At 40.6% G+C, this 19,095-nt stretch overlaps 2 protein-coding genes across 7 annotated transcripts in view; one reads left to right on the top strand and one right to left on the bottom strand.

The window, feature by feature from the left end:
* Positions 1-19,095, top strand: part of LOC145487507 (centrosomal protein of 70 kDa-like) — a 187,374-nt gene that overhangs the window by 103,896 nt on the left and 64,383 nt on the right. For all 6 annotated transcript variants that reach the window (XM_081466322.1, XM_081466318.1, XM_081466316.1 and 3 more), the window contains one exon: positions 18,344-18,432. In XM_081466322.1, coding sequence (XP_081322448.1) covers positions 18,344-18,432 — 89 coding nt within the window. The remainder of the gene's footprint in view (positions 1-18,343; positions 18,433-19,095) is intronic.
* On the bottom strand, positions 14,631-18,301 carry LOC145487544 (uncharacterized). Its single transcript, XM_081466374.1, has 2 exons — positions 15,397-18,301; positions 14,631-15,348 (listed from the first exon to the last, which is right to left on the bottom strand). The coding sequence occupies exons 1-2, from the start codon at positions 15,614-15,616 to the stop codon at positions 14,636-14,638; spliced, it is 933 nt and encodes a 310-aa protein (XP_081322500.1). The 5' UTR covers positions 15,617-18,301; the 3' UTR covers positions 14,631-14,635.

The following is a 19,095-nucleotide window of genomic DNA, read 5'->3' as shown; positions in this document are numbered from 1 at the left end:
ATCAAGATACATGTACAAGTCTTTGAAGCAAACAAACATGCTTGAACATTTTAGACCTTTGTAAATACCTGAACAGAAGGTTTTTATTTGTAAATACATACAGGCTGTGTAGATTTCACAATTAAAATGATGTTTTCTTTGCTGTATACCTTTTGTTTACATTTCTATCTCATTAATAAACATGCTTTCGATTATCCGGACTCTCGATTATCCGGACTATTTACCGAGGTCCCGATGAGTCCGGATAATCGAGGTTCGACTGTACTTTGGTTGATAATTGATCCAATGCTTCAGATCCTAGTTTTTGAAGAATAGGAGTTGCTTTCTTTATTCCATAATTTATTGCTTTCATTTGTAATTTCAGGTCTCTCATAAATTCAGAAGGGTAATATCTTCCAGCTTCAACACCTTTTTTGGCTAACCATGGTATACCCTTACTGATAAATAATTCAGCTCCAGTGTCTGTTGCAGAACTCAATATGCCGGCCCCTTCAGACGGGCTACTTAGGTTAAATTCATTTGTTCTGCTAAGTATCTTCCAAGATCATGTGGTTCGAATAAATTTCCCCCAGTTTGTTTGGCAAATTTGGTTTTGGTTACAGTAATAGCCCAGGTATAAGAACCTGGGTTTTAAGAACCTGTTAGGCTAAAATTTTCATTTTAAGCCCCCTCCACATAAGAACCTATTAAGGCTAACATTTTAAGTTAGGTTCTTATCAGTGGGGTTGCTGTAAAAGTGTATAGGTAGAAACTGCTGAATTAAGATCACCATCTCTTTAAAAGTAACTTGACATAACTTTTTTTTTCTTTCAAGCTTAAGTACCATGTTGTATGTCTATTGTGTTTGCCATTCAAATAATTCCCCGAGTATTTGCAAGTACTGTACTCTGCTACAGTATCAAAGAAATCTTCCTGACCATCTCCAACTCTGTGAGAATCACAAAATATTAAATGTAGAATATAAAAATATATCCCAATGAAATAAATGTAAAATATCAAAACAACGTAAGCTCCCAATGAGCAATGCCTCAGCTTCTCAACATGAGTTGCTTTGTTATGTTTTGTTAAGGACATATACTGTACCGGCACTGAACTGCCTATAGGCATTGCTCTATGGTACAAATAAATGATTTATATTGTATCATGAGATGATATTTATCATGTATATAGTATATTCAGATGAAATTCATATGAAAATATAAGAACCTATTTTAAGAACCTTGGTAGCCTAAATCTGCTTTAAGTGCCATTTATATAAGAACCTATTTAGGCTAAATTGAAAACTTCAGGTTCTTATACGTGGGCTATTACTGTATTCCACATTCAGTACAAGTGCGTTTTAACATTCTGTCATTTTTAGCTTTTGCATAGTGTTTTGCATAGTGTTCACTTCCTGGAACACATTCAGTAACCTTTATATATATACCTTCATATATATATAAATTAGATATTTATAGCCAAGCAATCTGATCAGTTCATATTTTAAAAATAATTCATGATGAATCTGTGATTAACACTTTGGTCTGACATGTCTGACTTTGGTCTGACATTTAGAATTGTGTACAGTTTGCCAAATAGATCTTCCTCTTTGTCTCTCCAACAGATAGTACAAAACTCAATCGCCACACAAAACACTGTCACGCTCTTGAATCTCATCACCAGAGTATACATGTAAAATACCACAATAAATTTAAAACCGTCTTGACAAACAGTAATTGTAAGTTATTTTTGGGCAAAACACAAACATGAAACATACACATGGCTGGGATTATGTCTTATCAAGTTTTTGTCCGCTCATATTCTGCAAAGGGGAAAAGGCCTAGTTGACTACCAAGGGAGAGAACAGTAGGGGTGAAGACCTGTGTGACTACTGCATCAAAGCCGTAAATTACACTCTGCACTATCTGAGGTTGTCTCACTAGTTCATATTTTTTAGCTGATTTAGTTTCAAATTAACGGTTTTGATCTTTTTTCCCACATCAGATTTGTATTCATCTATATCAATTTGTCCATCAATGACACCCTTCATTACTTCTGAATGTGGAAACAAATCGTATATCATTTTTACTAAAACCCTTATTTAAGGGCCTCTTCATATGAGCCCGGTCAACCGGGCTGGCTCGGTCTCTGAGATCTCGCCTCGCCACGCTTTCCTCCATAAAAATTTTGATGTGTTCATATGAGAAGCCAGGCTGGCCCAGTTACCAAGATCTTGGTTTTTCCGACCGAGATCTCGGTAACAGGGATGAGAATTTTTCCATATGAACACTCCAGCTCGGGTAACCGGGACGAAACTCTTTAGACAAAATAGCTTCCCTTTCACAACATAGCAGCCAAAATGCATAATTTTTGTCTTGTATGTATTTCCACATTAGGAGTATGCGAATTAGCTTTATTAGTAAAGTTACAAGAGTCCACAAAGCTACGACAGCCACAAACGATACAAGTTTATGGTTCACCATTTTAATTGTGTTTCTTGGATTTCATCCCGGTCGACCGGGCTGAAATTTCCCATATGAACAGATAGCAAAATTCATCCCGGTAACCGAGCCAGCCCGGTTACTGGGCTCATATGAAGAGGCCCTTAATTAGACATCGTTGGACTTGTTGGTTCAAGCATTTTGGGTTTATATCCAACAGGTAAAGTTGTGGATTGTTTTGTTGTTTCAGGTAATTGATTCAAAAGTACAAGATTTTCCAATTCACTTTGATTTTTTCGGAGTTGTTCGATCATTTTGTCTTGCTTATCATCAATACTCTTCTGTACATCAATTGTTGGTTTTAATCGTTCAGCTGTGATGTTATATTTGTCCCGTTTTGATATTTTTTCAGTTTTTATAGCATTGCGAGTGATTTTGGTTGTATCACCAGCTTCATTTTCTGATGTGATAAGTTTTTTATACCTCTCAATATCTATCTATATATATTTATATAAACTTATCTAAACTTATAGCAACATATTTTTTATAAAGTATTTACATATATGGAAATACCTAATTACAATGCAGGTGAAAAATCAAATGATGATTTCAAACAATTATACCCATTTATGCCAAAGGGTACATTCAGAATGTTGATATGTGGTAACAGTGGTAGTGGAAAAAGCAACGTTTTGATTCATATTCTTAAATCTCTGTTAGTATATTACGATCAGATACATTTGTATGCTAAAAATTTTGATCAAAGCAAGTGTCAAACATTGATGGTATGAATGAAATAAGCAAAGATGTTGGTTATGATGTTCTTATTTGTTCTAATGACAATATTATTATACCTGTGGGTAAAATGAATAATACAGACCTGCAGAGAATAGTGATATTTGATGATTTTGTTTGTGAAAAGAATCAGAAACCACAGATTGATTATTGCATTCAAAGTCGACACAAAAACTGTTCAGTCGTTTACTTAACGCAGAGCTATTATGGATGCTCGAAATCAATCAATAAACTGCAGTCACTATTGTTTGTATGATTTTCCAAGTGCAAGAGAAAGAAATTTGATAGCTCAAGAACTTGGTGTTGACAAAGACAAATACATCAAAGCCACAAGTAAACCATACTCGTTCTGTTATGTTGATAAGCAGACAAAGTGAAAAGGAACTTCACTTGAATTGTCTAACGTAATGATCTAATTGGTATATTTAATGGAAATACTTTCAATGATCATATTGGTCATATTAAAAAAACTGGTGCAAGAGGTCCAGCTGGACCACAAGGTATCAGGTTTTAATTTAACAGCTTCTGGTGATTATGAAATGCGAAATAAGACAGTATACAATCTAGACACTCCCGATGATCATAAAATCGATGATGATTATGAAACAAGAATCAGAGATCTCAAGAGTATTGTTAACGAAGAATATTTGAATGATAAATTTCTGAAGAAAGACAAAGATGGTAATTATTTTGATTTGAGACGATACGTCATCAAAAATACAGAACCATTTTATGATGGGTTATGTGATGATAATGACTTGGTCAGTAAAGTTTATGTTGATATGGAAAATAGTAAGCAAGATATTGCTATTGGGGATAAAGCTGACAAGAGTGATGTATTAAATCATGATTTATCTGGAAATTTAGATATGAATGGTAAAGAAGTAGTCAATCTTAAACCATTTGTAGAAGATGATGATAAAGATCAAGTCGGACATGTTATTGACTTTAGTTTCTTTCACACAGAAAGAGGTGAATCAAAGAGAGATAAATGATGCTGGTGCATTAGCGTCTAATGCTTTACCAAAAGACGGTTCAGAAAATATGGAAGGTGATATCAATATGAATAATCATAAAATCATCAATTTAGGAACACCGATTACCAAAGACAATGCTGCGAGTAAAGAGTATGTTGATACATCGCTTTTCAACAAAGCTGATAAAAATGATATGCTATTACTTGATGGTTCAAATAAAGTGGTCGCTGATTTTGATATGAACAACCAAAAAATAACCAAATTATCCACCGATCCAGCAGATGTGCTGTCAGCCACCAATGTCATGTATGTAAACCAAGCCAAAGCAGATTTGACTGCATCACTGACTGCTAGTTTCAACAAAAAGATAAATGAGTCACATATCAGAAGCACCACAAGTAAAAAAGATGTTTTCCGATACCTCATGGATGAGGTCAACGAGTCAACAGGTGAAAGTAACATCATTGTTGATGGCATCAAAGACTTCCCTGCTTCACCTCATGACGTAAACAAGAAAGCTTACAGTTTCAGAATGGGAAAGGGGTCAAACAACGAGTATTCATCCCGACTGAGTTTCAACATGTATCTACTTCCACGGGGTGAGTACACTTTGGTGATTGAATTTTTTCCACCAACCATGGATCAGGTGACAGTATCAGTTGTTTCTACTTCATTGAATATCAGTCAACAATCAACCAAACTGTTTCCCCAATACAGCCGATCTATCGTTCACTAGCATAAGGGGGATGTAACTCCTCTCGAATACATCTACGTTGACATGAGATGCCAGGGCATTGGAAGCAGCCCTGCTCAGGGTGTTGGCCATTTGATTGTTTATGGAATCGAGGGGCGACAGAATTATGTGAGCTCAGATGTCTTTGATGTGCTGTATTATTTTGAGAACAATAAAATGACATTCAATACAGAAGTTGAATTTGTACATACTATTGATATGAAAAAATAATAAGATAAAAGGTGTTTTGGAAGGAATTGGTGATGACAATGCTGTTAGTTTCAAACAACTATATAGTTATGTGAATGCAGCTAAAATACAAATGCAAACAAAAATCAATACACTAACCACTAAATTACAAAATGCCACATGACTAAAAAAGTATTGTGGGATTTGGTTTGAAGAATATGCTGATTTTTTAAACTCATCACAAATCCAATACAAAGATGATGGTTCCACAATATCATTAGTTGGTATGTTAACTCTAACAACCACAGAAACAAAATTCGATTTAAGTAATACAAATGGATTGATTGATTTTAATGCTACACTTTCATCAAATCTTGAAACAAATGCTCATTACACCATATACTATGTGATTAATTTTACCACCGAAAATAATAACTACATTATTGTCAAGCATAAAACAAATAGTGGTATTACTGATTTGACATACACATTATTTTATTATCTGCGAAACAATGTGCATATGTTACAAATTCTTAGACCATTGTCAGAAAGGAGCAGAATCAATATTGAAAATAAATGCTACAACAAACAAGTTATGTTTTGGATTGTAAAAATCAAAACAGTTTCAAATTAACATACTGTAATGGAACTAGTGTGTGTGTTTTCAATCGTATAAATAACAACAACAATCTAAACAAAACTTTTAAATTTGAAATCCACTATTCTGTATTAAGAGTCCGACGGTTTCTCTTAGAATTCTTATGACATTGGTAGTACAGAATTCAATAAGATGTCGGAATATGAGAAAAAAGGTACATATTTCAGTTGAATAATATCTAAACCATATACATGTATATGACAACACCGAAGGCTATATTCAATTTCAATCATATTAATCCAAATTTAACAGAATCTGATTTATCCGAATTGAAAGCTTTGTACAAATACTATCATAAAAAATACCAGCTTTTTAAAATGACTTACAAATATTTCAAAAAGGTAGAACTTGCATGTAATATTGTATCTGTTTCATTGGTAGTAACAGGGACAATTGCGGGTGGTGTAACATTGAATCCTATTGTTCTTAGGACAATATCAGGTGCTGGTCTTATTTTGAAAACATTTTCAGCAGCTAAAAATTTCAAAACAAAAATAGAGATGTGTAAATTTGCATACACAACATACAAAAAGATATCGACAGATTTACGGTCATTTTTGAGAGGAGTGGAGTTCAATGATAAACAATTTCTTGACTATGTCAAAGTTCTCGATGACATAATTATTGATGTGTCCATTATACGACAAATTTCAAGACAAATACAACAAGATGTTCATTCAATAAGAGATTTTATTTTATCACCTATTAATAATTGTATATTTGTCCAATATTGCTCATAAAATTTGAGTGTATTTTTTGACTTTGTGATTTGTATGTTATCACAAGGTTTATTCATTATTTCAAAGATTTTTTCGATGATAAAGTTAATGTTAATCATTCTTTTACGATTACCATTAATTTGTGGGAGTATTTTATCAATTTCTACGAAAATCTGATGTATTTTGGTTTTCTCATGATATGATACAGTGAATTTATTTTCAGCTGTTATATTTTCCAAACGATACTTTCTATCATATATTGATTTCTTCACAATCTTGTATTTGTTTTCATAAAAATCAATAAAATCTTAGGCTGTTTGGTAGTCATTCACTGTACCACAACTTTGGCAAACATTCATACCTTCATTATGGTTGTGTTTTCACTAGGACAGTTTTGGCTAGATAAAGTTGGAAAAGTCCGGAAATGCAGTGAAAACAGTTCGTCTTGAGTTTAGCGAGTTTAAAATGCACGCTGTTTTAACCAGAAAAAACAAGCGATTATCTCGCCAATATGACTGGAAATTCATGCTAGGTTATACTACCTCGCAAGATGGTATAACTTATCCCGATAAATGCCGCAGCCAACCACATTGTGCGTAGTGACAGACACCTGCAAAAGAATCTGGCAATAGTATGTACCAGACGCTCATATCGTAGATCGTTTTGCGAAACAGAACTTTAAGCGGCAGACAAGTTCAACAGTCCTCAATTATTTCGGTTTACCATTCCTTCGGTCCTCCTACATTCTCCAGTTCAGGACAGGACACGGCAGCGCCAGATGTACAGAACAAGTTCCTGCATTACAGCATTTCATTGCATCTTCCTCATTTTTGGGGACATTAACCGGGGACATAAATTTATGTATTGGCGAGCTTTGCTTAGGGCTGAACTAAACATATTTGTGGGCTGAAATATTTGTGAAATTGAACTAGAATTGAAGAAAAGCATTGAAGAAGTTCGTTGTGAAAGCAGTCGAGATAGCAGAAAGCAATGGAGAATAGTGTACATAACAAAAACGTGAGCTAGCTGAAGTTTTTTTCTTGATCAGAATTCGTTAATGTAGCTTGGATTATGGTGTCTTAAGTAGAAACAGAGCGGTAGTTGGGTTACACAACATTTACATAAAAGCCAAACAATACTCAAGTCATGTGAGAGGGAAATTCTGGTTTATGCTATTGTTTATATTTTACCTGGAGGCAATGTAATGTATCTTTCAACTTTAAAAACAGTAATTTGCTGAAGAACTAATCCTTTTGCTGTAATGAAAACAGCTTATAACTGTCACGCATGATAAGAACACAAATTTGGTTTGGTTTGACACACATGTATAGTGAGGGTTCTGGGGCAGCGCTCACGCACACAGTACAAGCGTAACGCAACTCCTCATCTGAAGATTCGGAGTTGCATTACGCTTGCACTGTGTGCGTTCGGCTGCGACCTGAACCCTCACTGTACATGTGTGTGTGTAACGCAACAGCAGTTGTAGAAAGTGCGCCAGCCCAATACTAGGGGCGCAGTTGTCGAAACCAAATTTTCGACAACCTATTTTTGACAAGGACACAGTGTTACGTGAGTGCTGCGCCAGAACCGTGACGCAGCAGTAAAATTTGGCGAAATAACGGGTCCAGCGAAGCTGCAACGTCTGTAATCAATATGCGCGGATGTGCCCTTCACTAGTATATACAAAATTGCACCAGAAAATTTTTCCTATTGGAGAAGTGCATGCTCAGTGTATACGCCGACATGGCTGCCGCAAGATATTCGTCCGATGTTCTGCAAATGTTCTATGGCCCAATACCGAGGGAGGAAAGAACAAACCTTCCCGAGCTGTTAAGACCTGATTTTACCGCATTATATGACAGGTTCCAATTATCCCAAAACGATTTCCAAGAATGGCTCCGTGTGTGGAGAATGGCTATATCCGAAAGGAACCCAAACGATAAAGATCTTTTGAAGTTCGCAAGAGAAAACAAAGAAAAGATAACCGATTTGGTTGAAGAAGAGGCAGCAGACACAGAAGCAGGCATTTTTTCGGTTGTCGAAAGTGCACACAATTGGACAATAGATGCAAAAACAGACCAAACATGGTTTTGCAAGAAAAGCTTCTGGATTTCGACAACCAAACAATAGTTCTCCAACCTTCCAATCTTGTAGCTCTATTTTTCCCAAGAGCCAAAGACGCAGCAGAAGCAGTTGAAGGCGACGATGTAGCAGCAGACAAAAGCCCAGCAAATACAGCGACAAAACAGCAGACGAAGACGCAGGGAGAAAACAAACCTTCGGAAGCACAGACACAGCAGCAGACAAAGACACAGCAAAAAAAGCCTTCAGAAGCGCACACGTGGCAAACATTGCGACAAAACAAACCTTCCAAAGCATGGGCCTCCGGTGCGAAAAATACGTCGCAGAGCACCTTCTTCTGGAAAACACGTACCAAAGCAACCTGTTCTCCGACATTTCCAAGGTAGACTATCTGGAAGGGAACCTCGGTAGCACGAATTTGCACCCGCTGGAGGGTCTGCCGGCCTTCGTAGATGACATATTTGTCTTTGGCTACATTTCTCGAGAGGAGTGCGTCTTCCAGAGAGGAAAACTGTGCTGCACAAGTGTGAGAAGGGGGCAGCAAAACTAGTAGTGGTGAGCATCGCAAACGCTTTGGAAAGAGCCCTGGGGAAAAGGGGCTACATGCAGACGTCCCTCGTGCACATGGTCGTGCTCGGAGAAGCTGCAACCAGCACAATCCGCGCAACAATTGCAAAAATCGAGAAGGACACACTCTGCATGGCGAAAGGAAAATGGAAAGAAATCCACCCAAAAAAGCGATTGCCAGGTATTTTGTGGCGAAATGCGATGTTTCGGAAATCCCTCTGGAGGATATCCACAGCAGTCTGCATGTTTTCGAAAAATGTCTGGAGGGCTATGGCTACGGAATCTACAGCATCGACGTTGGCGGCCATCTGGCAGACTACGCCGACTGTCCGAACCCGCAGCTCCACCAAACCTTCCTGCACCCGGATGCGCAAGCCCGGTGGTGCACATGCATTGAAGTCTCTCTGTACGCGCCCCCACAAAACGAACTTTCGAGCAAGAAAGCCACAGACTACATCAGGAAAGTCTTGGAGCAAGTTTCCACCAAAGACGAGGAGGACAGCCTCTTCATGGTCCAACCCCCCAGCAAACAGTGGCAAAACCTTGCCAAAAACCTGGATCGGTGTCTGGTTCTCGTGGAATGACCGCAAGGAAATATCTTTGTCACCTGGTATGCCCACACAGAGACAGGAAGAATTTTGGGGATCCATGTATGCCCCACACCAGCGAAAGTGCAAGACGAAGAAAAGTGGGAAAAAGCTGTCTTGTGGGCGGTGGGGCACTTTGGCTTCCGGAATTGCCTAATTTTTCGGATAGACATCCTGTCCGCAGACGAAGAAGGGGTGGAGCTAGGCCCGCTCCATTGCTACACGGAAGACGAAAATGCTCGCACAATACTCGCCGCGAGCAAAAACCCAACACAGCTCCACCCAAACGGGGGCGACCTATCAAAGCTTCTACCGCCAACAGAGAAAGTTGTGTGGGAATGGTGGGACAAAAAATGCCACACAATCGGCAACGATTCTTCGAAATACGAGCTCCAAGAAATACAAGAAATCGCAGAACAGAGCAAAATATCCGCACTTTCGATAAGAAACAGAGAAAAAGTTCTTGCAGAGATTTGGCATGCCTGCACAGCCGAGGAGTGGAGACGAGAGATTTGGCAAAGAGAAGAAAAACAGCGAAAAAAAGGGGAGGAAGCGGCAAAGGCTCGAGTAGCGGAAATTGTGAACCTCCGAAAGTACGCCGAGGCGAAGAAAAAAATCCAAGCAAAAAGCTGGGAGATTCGTGCAACAGTGGTTGGCACTCTGTCTGGTGCGAGAAAAAAAGTTGTGGAATTGCCAGCAGGCAGAAAATGGGATGTCCTAGGTTTTTGAGGCAAAGACAAAGTCCGTGTTGTATTGCGGCATGGGAAAGAAGCGGCAGTTGCTGTTTGGGCGACAAAAGGTTTGCAAAAAATCCTTCTAGAATGTGTGGACAGCTTCCGTTCGGACGAGAAAGACAGCACTGGCCGGCAGCTTTTCTGGCTAGTGTCTTTCACAGGTGTCGAAAAATTTGGAGGGTTGGTGCTGCGAATCGAACCTTTGAAAACTTTCAACAACTGGGAAGGAAAAACCATCGTGTGGAACCCCATACAAGTGGTATCCGCGCCAGACAGCGGAAGACTTGCATTCTTGCAGGCTCTAGGATCAAAATGCGAGGAGTACGAAGCCCTTCGTGTGGAATTGGCCAAAAACTGTCTGCAGAAAATCCCCGCGCCAGGAAACAAAACGACGAAAAAAACAACAGACTTGCCGGAAGGGGAGTACATATGCAAACGTTTTGCTACCACAACCTTTCAAAACGCCTCGCGGACCATTCTGTTCTTGCTCCCGCTCGGAGAAGATGGGGAACCAGCAACAGACGAAGAAACACCAACACACGGAGTCTTTCTGGAAAAGGCGATGGCGGCGATGGGCGGCATCGAAGTGCAAGAAAAAAGAAAAACCCCATTGCGTTGCTGGCTTGGCGAGGAGAAGACAACACCGAGGAAGAGAAAGTGCCGCAGAGTTGCGATAGCGTAGCCGTGGGGCAAGCCCCACACCCCAAACTTCTACACGGGGACAATAGTTCCGCCTTTGAAGCAGAAAGCAAAGTGTCCCTCGAAAGCCACAACAAAGAGTTCGCCAAGATCCCAGTCCAACCATTTTTTCGCTGTCTCCGAGTCGATATGGGCTACAATGTGCACCGATTTGTTTTCCAAAGAAGAGACAAACTTGCAAAGAGCAGGCCAATCCTTCCAGCAAACCTCTTCTTCTAGGTGCTGGTATTTTTTCTCGCATGCACGGAATTGTTCGAAGTGGAAACATGGAAGGTGTCCTTCTTTTCGAACAAGTTCCATCGTGCATATTTTGCAGCCTTGCACCTTTTCAGTTTAGAAATCATCCACTTTGTATGCGGGTTTTTTATTGTTTATTTTTTTTCGCAGCTAGCAGGAAAACAAAGCCAAAACCAAAAACTGCAGCCGCTTGCACAAGAAGATACAAAACAGACGTCGCCGCATTGCCAGCTCGAATTGCTGCATTGCAGTTGTTCTCTATACTCTCCAAGATGCTAGCTTCCTTTTCTTCCACGCCATCTTTCCTTGGCAAATGTGCGGCAATTATTTTCAGGTGTTGGGATATTGCATGCACATCTTGGCAAAGGTATCCAAACAACTCAAAAAAGGGTCTTCTTCTTCTTGGTTTTCTTCTTGTTCTGGAGCAGAGTGTTTTGGGTCGATTTTACCGGCTTCTTGCCAAATTCTATACAGCCTTGTTCGAATCCCGACGCACTCCCGGATCGATGCGATTGTCTCATCTGTTCCCCGCGCGGCAACAATTGCTCGTTTTTCTCTTGCGGAAAGATTTTTTACAGGAGGCATGTTTGGATATATTCTAGTTTCTGCAGAATTCAAAAGAAAAGTGGTGCCTTGTTTGCGCACTGTGGTTGTGTTGCAGCAATGTTGTCTGTCGGCCGCGGTTGTGTCGCAACATTGTTGTCTGTCAGCCACGCTTCTATTGCTGCTGTGCGAAAAAAACCGCAGGATCAGTGCGAATTATTTTTTGTTGCCCACTCTTATGCGCGCTTATTAAAAACCAGTATTTCTTTTTTCAAACTAGTTTTTGTCAAGAAATTTTTAAACAATTTCTTAGAAATACTGGTTTTTAATAAGCGCACATAAGAGTGGGAAAGAAAAAATAATTAGCACTGATCCCGCAGTTTTTTTCGCACAGCAGCAACACCACCGCGGCCGACAGACAACACCACCGTGGCCGAGAGACAACACCACCGCGGCCGACAGACAACAATGTTGCGACACAACCGTGGCTGACAGACAACATTGCTGCAACACAACCGCGGCGTGGAAACAAGGCACCACTTTTCTTTTGAATTCTGGAGAAACTAGAATATATGCAAACATGCCTCCTGCAAAATACCGTTCTGCCAAAGAAAAACGAGAAATGGTTGCCACGCGGGGAACAGATGAGGCAATCGCATCGATCCGGGAGTGCTTCGGGATTGGAACAACAAGGCTGTATAGAATTTGGCATGAAGCTGGTCAAATCGACCCAAAACACTATGCTCCAGAAAGAGAAGAACACCAAGAAAAATCCCAAGAAGACCCCTCTTTTGAGTTATTGGATACCTTTGCCAAGACGTGCATGCAATATCCCAACACCTGAAAATAATTGCCGCACATTTGCCAAGGAAAGATGGCGTGGAAGAAAAGGAAGCTAGCATCTTGGAGAGTATAGAGAACAACTGCAATGCAGCAATTCGAGCTGGCAATGCGGCGACGTCTGTTTTGTATCTTCTTGTGCAAGTGGCTGCAGTTTTTGGTTTTGGCTTTGTTTTCCTGCTAGCTGCGAAAAAAATAAACAATAAAAAACCCGCATACAAAGCGGATGATTTCTAAACTGAAAAGGTGCAAGGCTCCAAAATATGCACGATGGAACTTGTTCGAAAAGAAGGACAGCTTCCACATTTCCGCTTCGACCAATTCCATGCATGCGAGAAAAAATACCAGCAGCTAGAAGAACAGGTTTGCTGGAAAGATTGGCCTGCTCTTTGGAAGTTTGTCTCTTCTTTGGAAAACAAATCGGCGCACATTGTAGCCCATATCGACTCGGAGACAGCGAAAAAATGGTTGGACTGGGATCTTGGCAAACTCTTTGTTGTTGCTTTCGAGGGACACTTTGCTTTCTGCTTCGAAGGCGGAACTATTGTCCCCGTGTACAAGTTTGGGGTGTAATCTTTGAAACCTTTTGTCGCCCAAACAGCAACTGCCGCTTCTTTCCCATGCCGCAATACAACTTGGACTTTGTCTTCTTTGCCTCGAAAACCTAGGACATCCCATTTTCTGCCTGCTGGCAATTCCACAATTTTTTTTGTCGCACCAGACAGAGTGCCAACCATTGTTGCACGAATCTCCCAGCTTTTTGCTTGGATTTTTTTCTTCGCCCCGACGTACTTTCGCAGGTTGGCAATTTCCGCTACTCGAGCCTTTGCCGCTTCCTCCTCTTTTTTCGCTGTTTTTCTTCTCTTTGCCAAATCTCTCGTCTCCACTCCTCGGCTGTGCGGGCATGCCAAATCTCTGCAAGAACTTTTTCTCTGTTTCTTGTCGAAAGTGCGGATATTTTGCGCTGTTCTGCGATTTCTTGTATTTCTTGGAGCTCGTATTTCGAAGAATCGTTGCCGATTGCGTGGCATTTTTTGTCCCGCCATTTCCACACAACTTTGTCTGTTGGTGGTAGAAGCTTCGACAGGTCGCCCCCGTTTGGGTGGAGCTGTGTTGGTTTTTTGCTCGCGGCGAGTATTGTGCGAGCGTTTTCGTCTTTCGTGTAGCAACGGAGCGGACCTAGCTCCACCCCTTCTTCGTCTGCGGACAGGATGTCTACCCGAAAAATTGGGCAATTCCAGAAGCCAAAGTGCCCCGCTGCCCACAAGACAGCTTTTTCCCACTTTTCTTCGTCTTGCACTTTTGCTGGTGTTGGGCATACGTGGATCCCCAAAATTCTTCCTGTCTCTGTGTGGGCGTACCAGCCGACAAAGATATTTCCTTGCGGTCTGTCCGCGAGAACCAGACACCGATCCAGGTTTTTGGCAAGGTTTTGCCACTGTTTGCTGGGGGGTTGGACCACAAAGAGGCCGTCCTCCTCGTCTTTGGTGGAAACTTGCTCCAAGACTTTCCTGATGTAGTCTGTGGCTTTCTTGCTCGAAAGTTCGTTTTGTGGGGGCACGTACAGAGAGACTTTGATGTGTGTGCACCCTCGGGCTTGCACATCCGGGTCTAGGAAGGTTTGGCGGAGGTGCGGGTTCGGGCAGTCGGCGTAGTCTGCCAGATGGCCACCAACATGTTCGCGGATTTCTCCTGCCTCGAAATTCGACACGACTTTGTTGTATATTTTTGTGCGTGCTGTGCGCGCTTCCTTGGGTGCCGCTATCCAGGTGCAGACGTGCTTCCCGATGGTTTTTGTGTTTTCTAGAATCGTCGGCTGTTCTTCGGCGATTGCTGTGCAGAAATCCCCTGCCTTTCAAAAACCAAGGTGGGCCACAAGCGCTTCGCGATCCAGAACTCCTGAAAAATCCTGCATGTAGTCAATGCTGTAGATTCCGTAGCCATAGCCCTCCAGACATTTTTCAAAAACATGCAGACTGCTGTGGATATCCTCCAGAGGGATTTCGGAAACATCGCATTTCGCCACGAAATACCCGGCAATCGCTTTTTTCGGGTGGATTTTTTTCCATTTTCCTTTCGCCCTGCAGAGTGTGTCCTTCCCAATTTTCGCAATTGTTGCGTGGATTGTGCTGGTTGCAGCTTCTCCGACCGCGACCGTGTGCATGAGGGATGTCTGCATGTAGCCCCCTTTCCCCAGGGCTCTTTCCAAAGCGTTCGCGATGCTCGCCACCACTAGTTTTGCCGCCCTCTTCTCCCGACTTGTGCAGCACAGTTTTCCTCTCTGGAAGACGCACTCCTCTCGAGAAACGTAGCCAAAGACAAATATGTCGTCCACGAAGGCCGTCAGACCCTCCAGCAGGCGCAAATTCGTGTTACCGAGGTTCTCTTCCAGATAGTCTACCTTGGAAATGTCGGACAACAGGTTACTTTGGTACGCGTTTTCGAGAAGAAGGTGCTCTGGGATGTATTTTTCGCACCAGAGGCCCATGCTTTGGAAGGTTTGTTTTGTCGCAATGTTTGCCGCGTCTGTGCTTCTGAAGGTTTGTTTTGTCGCTGCGTCTTCGTCTGCTGCTGCATCTTTGCTTCCGAAGGTTTGTTTTGCTGCGTCTTTGCTACCGAAGGTTTGTTTTGCTTCATCTTCGTCTGCTTCTGTGTCTTCGCTTTCGAAGGCTTGTTTTGTCGCTGTATTTGCTGGGCTTTTGTCTGCTGCTGCATCGTCGCCTTCGACTGCTTCTGCTGCATCTTTGGCTCTTGGAAAAAATAGAGCTACAAGATTGGAAGGTTGGAGAACTATTGTTTGGTTGTCGAAATCCACAAGTTTTTCTTGCAAAACCATGTTTGGTCTGTTTTTGTGTCTATTGTGCAATTGTGCGCACTTTCGACAACCGAAAAAATGCCTGCTGCTGTGTCTGCTGCCTCTTGTTCTTCCAGTTTGTCTGTTGCTTCTTCTTCTTCCTGTGTGTCTGCCACATCCCTTTTTCGAAATTTTTGGTTGTCAAAAAATTGGTTGTCGGAAAAAAAGGGCTCTTATAAACGCTATTTAACCTTTGGGCTTCTTGTCCAACCAAATCGGTTATCTTTTCTTTGTTTTCTCTTGTGAACTTCAAAAGATCTTTATTGTTTGGGTTCCTTTCGGATATAGCCATTCTCCACACACGGAGCAATTCTTGGAAATCGTTTTGGGATAATTGGAACCTGTCATATAATGCGGTAAAATCAGGTCTTAACAGCTTGGGAAGGTTTGTTCTTTCCTCCCTCGGTATTGGGCCATAGAACATTTGCAGAACATCGGACGAATATCTTGCGGCAGCCATGTCGGCGTATACACTGAGCATGCACTTCTCCAATAGGAAAAATTTTCTGGTGCAATTTTGTATATACTAGTGAAGGGCACATCCGTGCATATTGATTACAGACGTTGCAGCTTCGCTGGACCCGTTATTTCGCCAAATTGTACTGCTGCATCACGGTTCTGGTGCAGCACTCACGCAACACTGTGTCCTTGTCGAAAATAGGTTGTCGAAAATTTGGTTTCGACAACTGCGCCCCTAGTATTGGGCTGGCGCACTTTCGACAACTGCTGTTGCGTTACACACACATGTATAGTGAGGGTTCAGGTCGCAGCTGAACGCACACAGTGCAAGCGTAACGCAACTCCGAATCTTCAGATGAGGAGTTGCGTTACACTTGCACTGTGTGCGTGAGCGCTGTGCCAGTACCCTCACTATACATGTGTGTGTTTGTGAAAAACAACCAGAAAAGTCTAGAAGACGTGATTTAACCACAGAATTTTCAGCTGAAAACCATTCACAATGGAAAACAGGCTAATTTTGTAATAAAACAGAAGGTTTACAGTAGTGATAATGAATTCAAGTTACAATTTTTTTGCAGCTTTTAGTTTTTTGTAACATTTTACAAATGTGGTATTTTAAATTTTCTCTCAGCAGAAGAGTGGTTGTGATTAAACAATCGATAATGGTTTTGTCAGTGGTAAATCGATAGGAAGGTTCATTAAATACAGGTATAAGGTTAAAACAACCAATTAATTTCCAGTGAGGTAATTAGTGTTTCCAAATGTCTGTTATTTTAAGACAAGGTGTTGATTTCAGAGAGAAACGGTGAAAATGCTGTTTGTAGTTTTCAAGTTTGCGTATGCTGATGTACTTTAAACAACACGTTTCACTTGATCCGGAGAGATGCAAGTTTATTCATTTCTTTGCAGCTTCTAGGATCAGCAGAAAGAGTTTATTCACCATCTTTGGTTTCGGGGAACTAGGAACTTATCTTTTGCGGCTGTCTTTTGCAGTTTGTAGGATCCGCGGAGTGTCTTTAATTTCAGCGTTTAAAAGAAGATTTTCATTGTGGATTGTGCTTTATGCAATATCGGATAAATTTGCGATCACCGGCAAACTGATGATACGAACACATCATCTATACATACAACTTTAGATCTACAAGCAAGTTGCACACGTGATAGGTCAAGGGTCAACAATAAATTTACGTATTGGTGAGCGCTGTTTAGCCCAGACTTTTTGCTGTCTTAAGGTGAATTCAATAGAATGGGCACTGTCAGAGCAGTGTATGCACACTGAAATATCTGAACTTATCTGTGAAATGTGAAATAAACTGTATTGGTGAAAGTCTGGATCCACCACTGGATATCTCTTGGGGACATCTATGACAATATTCTTTTACATTGTTTCATTTCATAAAAATTTTTAAGTCTCACTTCCGGTCGTTTCGAAAAAGTAAACAAAAGGGAAAAAGGTTAATTGCATTATTCAGTTCAAAGAGGAACAACTGAACAAAGGGAACAAGTAAGCTTGGACTCTCAAAACCCAACTATGTAAAGCTACTTACAATACAACTACTTCCCACACAGGTTGTATCTTACTTTTACTTTTAATTAAGCTTAACCATCAGCCTGTCTGTTTATGTTCCAATTTTCTTGGAGCAATTTTAGAAAAGCATATACACGTCATCGCTTCTGCATGCATTGCATGCCGTCTATTCCAATTCCATGTCAGGGCCACATTAGTCAATAAGATATGGATATCAAAAACAAAATATAATGTTTTTTCTTTCCTTTCATGGATTTATGTCAGTTAATCAAATTAAGGGGAGTTACTATTTCTTAGAATGTGTACCTACTTCCATGTTTGTTTGGATTGTCAAGGGTCAAAGTGCAAGCTGAAATGGGTTAACCTGAAGGCAAAAAAGCCCTCAGAAAGTGAATGCAAAGGGAAGAAAGTCTGATATTGGCAAGAAAGATGAAGTACAAAAAAGAAATCAAGAAACCCACGATACAGGAACATTATTAAATTTGCTCACACTTCCAATTACCAAACCCACCTGATGGAGTGTAGCTTTGGTGATTGGACAAGAAGCCATACTCTCCTTGTGGCAACTGTAGTTTTTTGCTTAGGATGCATCTAACACTTTCTTCGAAATGACTCATTATTTATTTTTTTTACCTTCTCATTTAATTAATTTGCATTTTGGTATGCTGTGTCTCTATCGTACATTAAAGAAAAAGTCATTGAAATGTATTATATATTTTCAGTCTGCAGAAAAGCAGGTAAAAGACACCAAGAAGTTGATTAAGCTTCTTGAGAGTGAAAACACTCATTTGAAGTTGGAATTGGAATCCAGGTAATTTGAAATGTATTTTAAGTTGTGAATTGCTTAGTAAATCTTAGGGTGCATTCAATTGAGCTTATAATTGCAGGAGTTTTAATAAGTTTTTCAGCAGGCGGGCATTAGGCTATGACCACTGGGCAGAAAAAAATGTAAGGCCCAAACGGCTTTGCAAAGGCAGGGGGAAATTTTTGGAATCCTAGACTCACACAGATGCATTTTCCTGCAATTTGGAGTGCAAAATCAGCACCACTAAATTGGCTACAGGATTAACTAAATGATATTTTGATGCCATTGACTGAAGGAATAAATCAATTTTCACAATCTTTTACTGATTACATAAAAAGACAGTATCTCAAAAAATTTTATTTGGTCTTCCATAATTACACTTCAATAGGTTTCTAGCAAAAGCAAACTCGCAAAAGTTCTTTTATTCTCTGCTTTTTTCTAAATACCGTGAATGGTGAAAAATGTGCCATTGTCAAACCACGCGAGCAGAGTTCTGCGTAGACTTAACAGTGTACATGATATGCGAGTGACCTTTTAACTCAATACGGCCACCTCTTTATTACAGCCACTTTGTTCTGGCCCAAACAAAAGTTCAGTCAGTCATTTCTTTATTTAAAGAGCCTCTTTAATGCTGCTACCCTGATAATATGACCAGAATTTTGTGGCCCA

This window comes from Orbicella franksi, chromosome 5, assembly GCF_964199315.1.
Source record: "Orbicella franksi chromosome 5, jaOrbFran1.1, whole genome shotgun sequence".
Classification (NCBI taxonomy): domain Eukaryota; kingdom Metazoa; phylum Cnidaria; class Anthozoa; order Scleractinia; family Merulinidae; genus Orbicella; species Orbicella franksi.
Note: the sequence above shows the minus strand (reverse complement) of the source record. Positions and strands in the feature narration are given on the sequence as shown.

Excerpts from the sequence above, each read along its gene's own strand:
- LOC145487544 (XM_081466374.1), bottom strand. The coding sequence starts at position 15,616 with ATGGTTTTGCAAGAAAAACTTGTGGATTTCGACAACCAAACAATAGTT. Across the intron at positions 15,349-15,396 it reads TGAAGCAAAACAAACCTTCG|CAGACGAAGACGCAGCGACA; the intron begins GTAGCAAAGACG and ends AAGATGCAGCAG.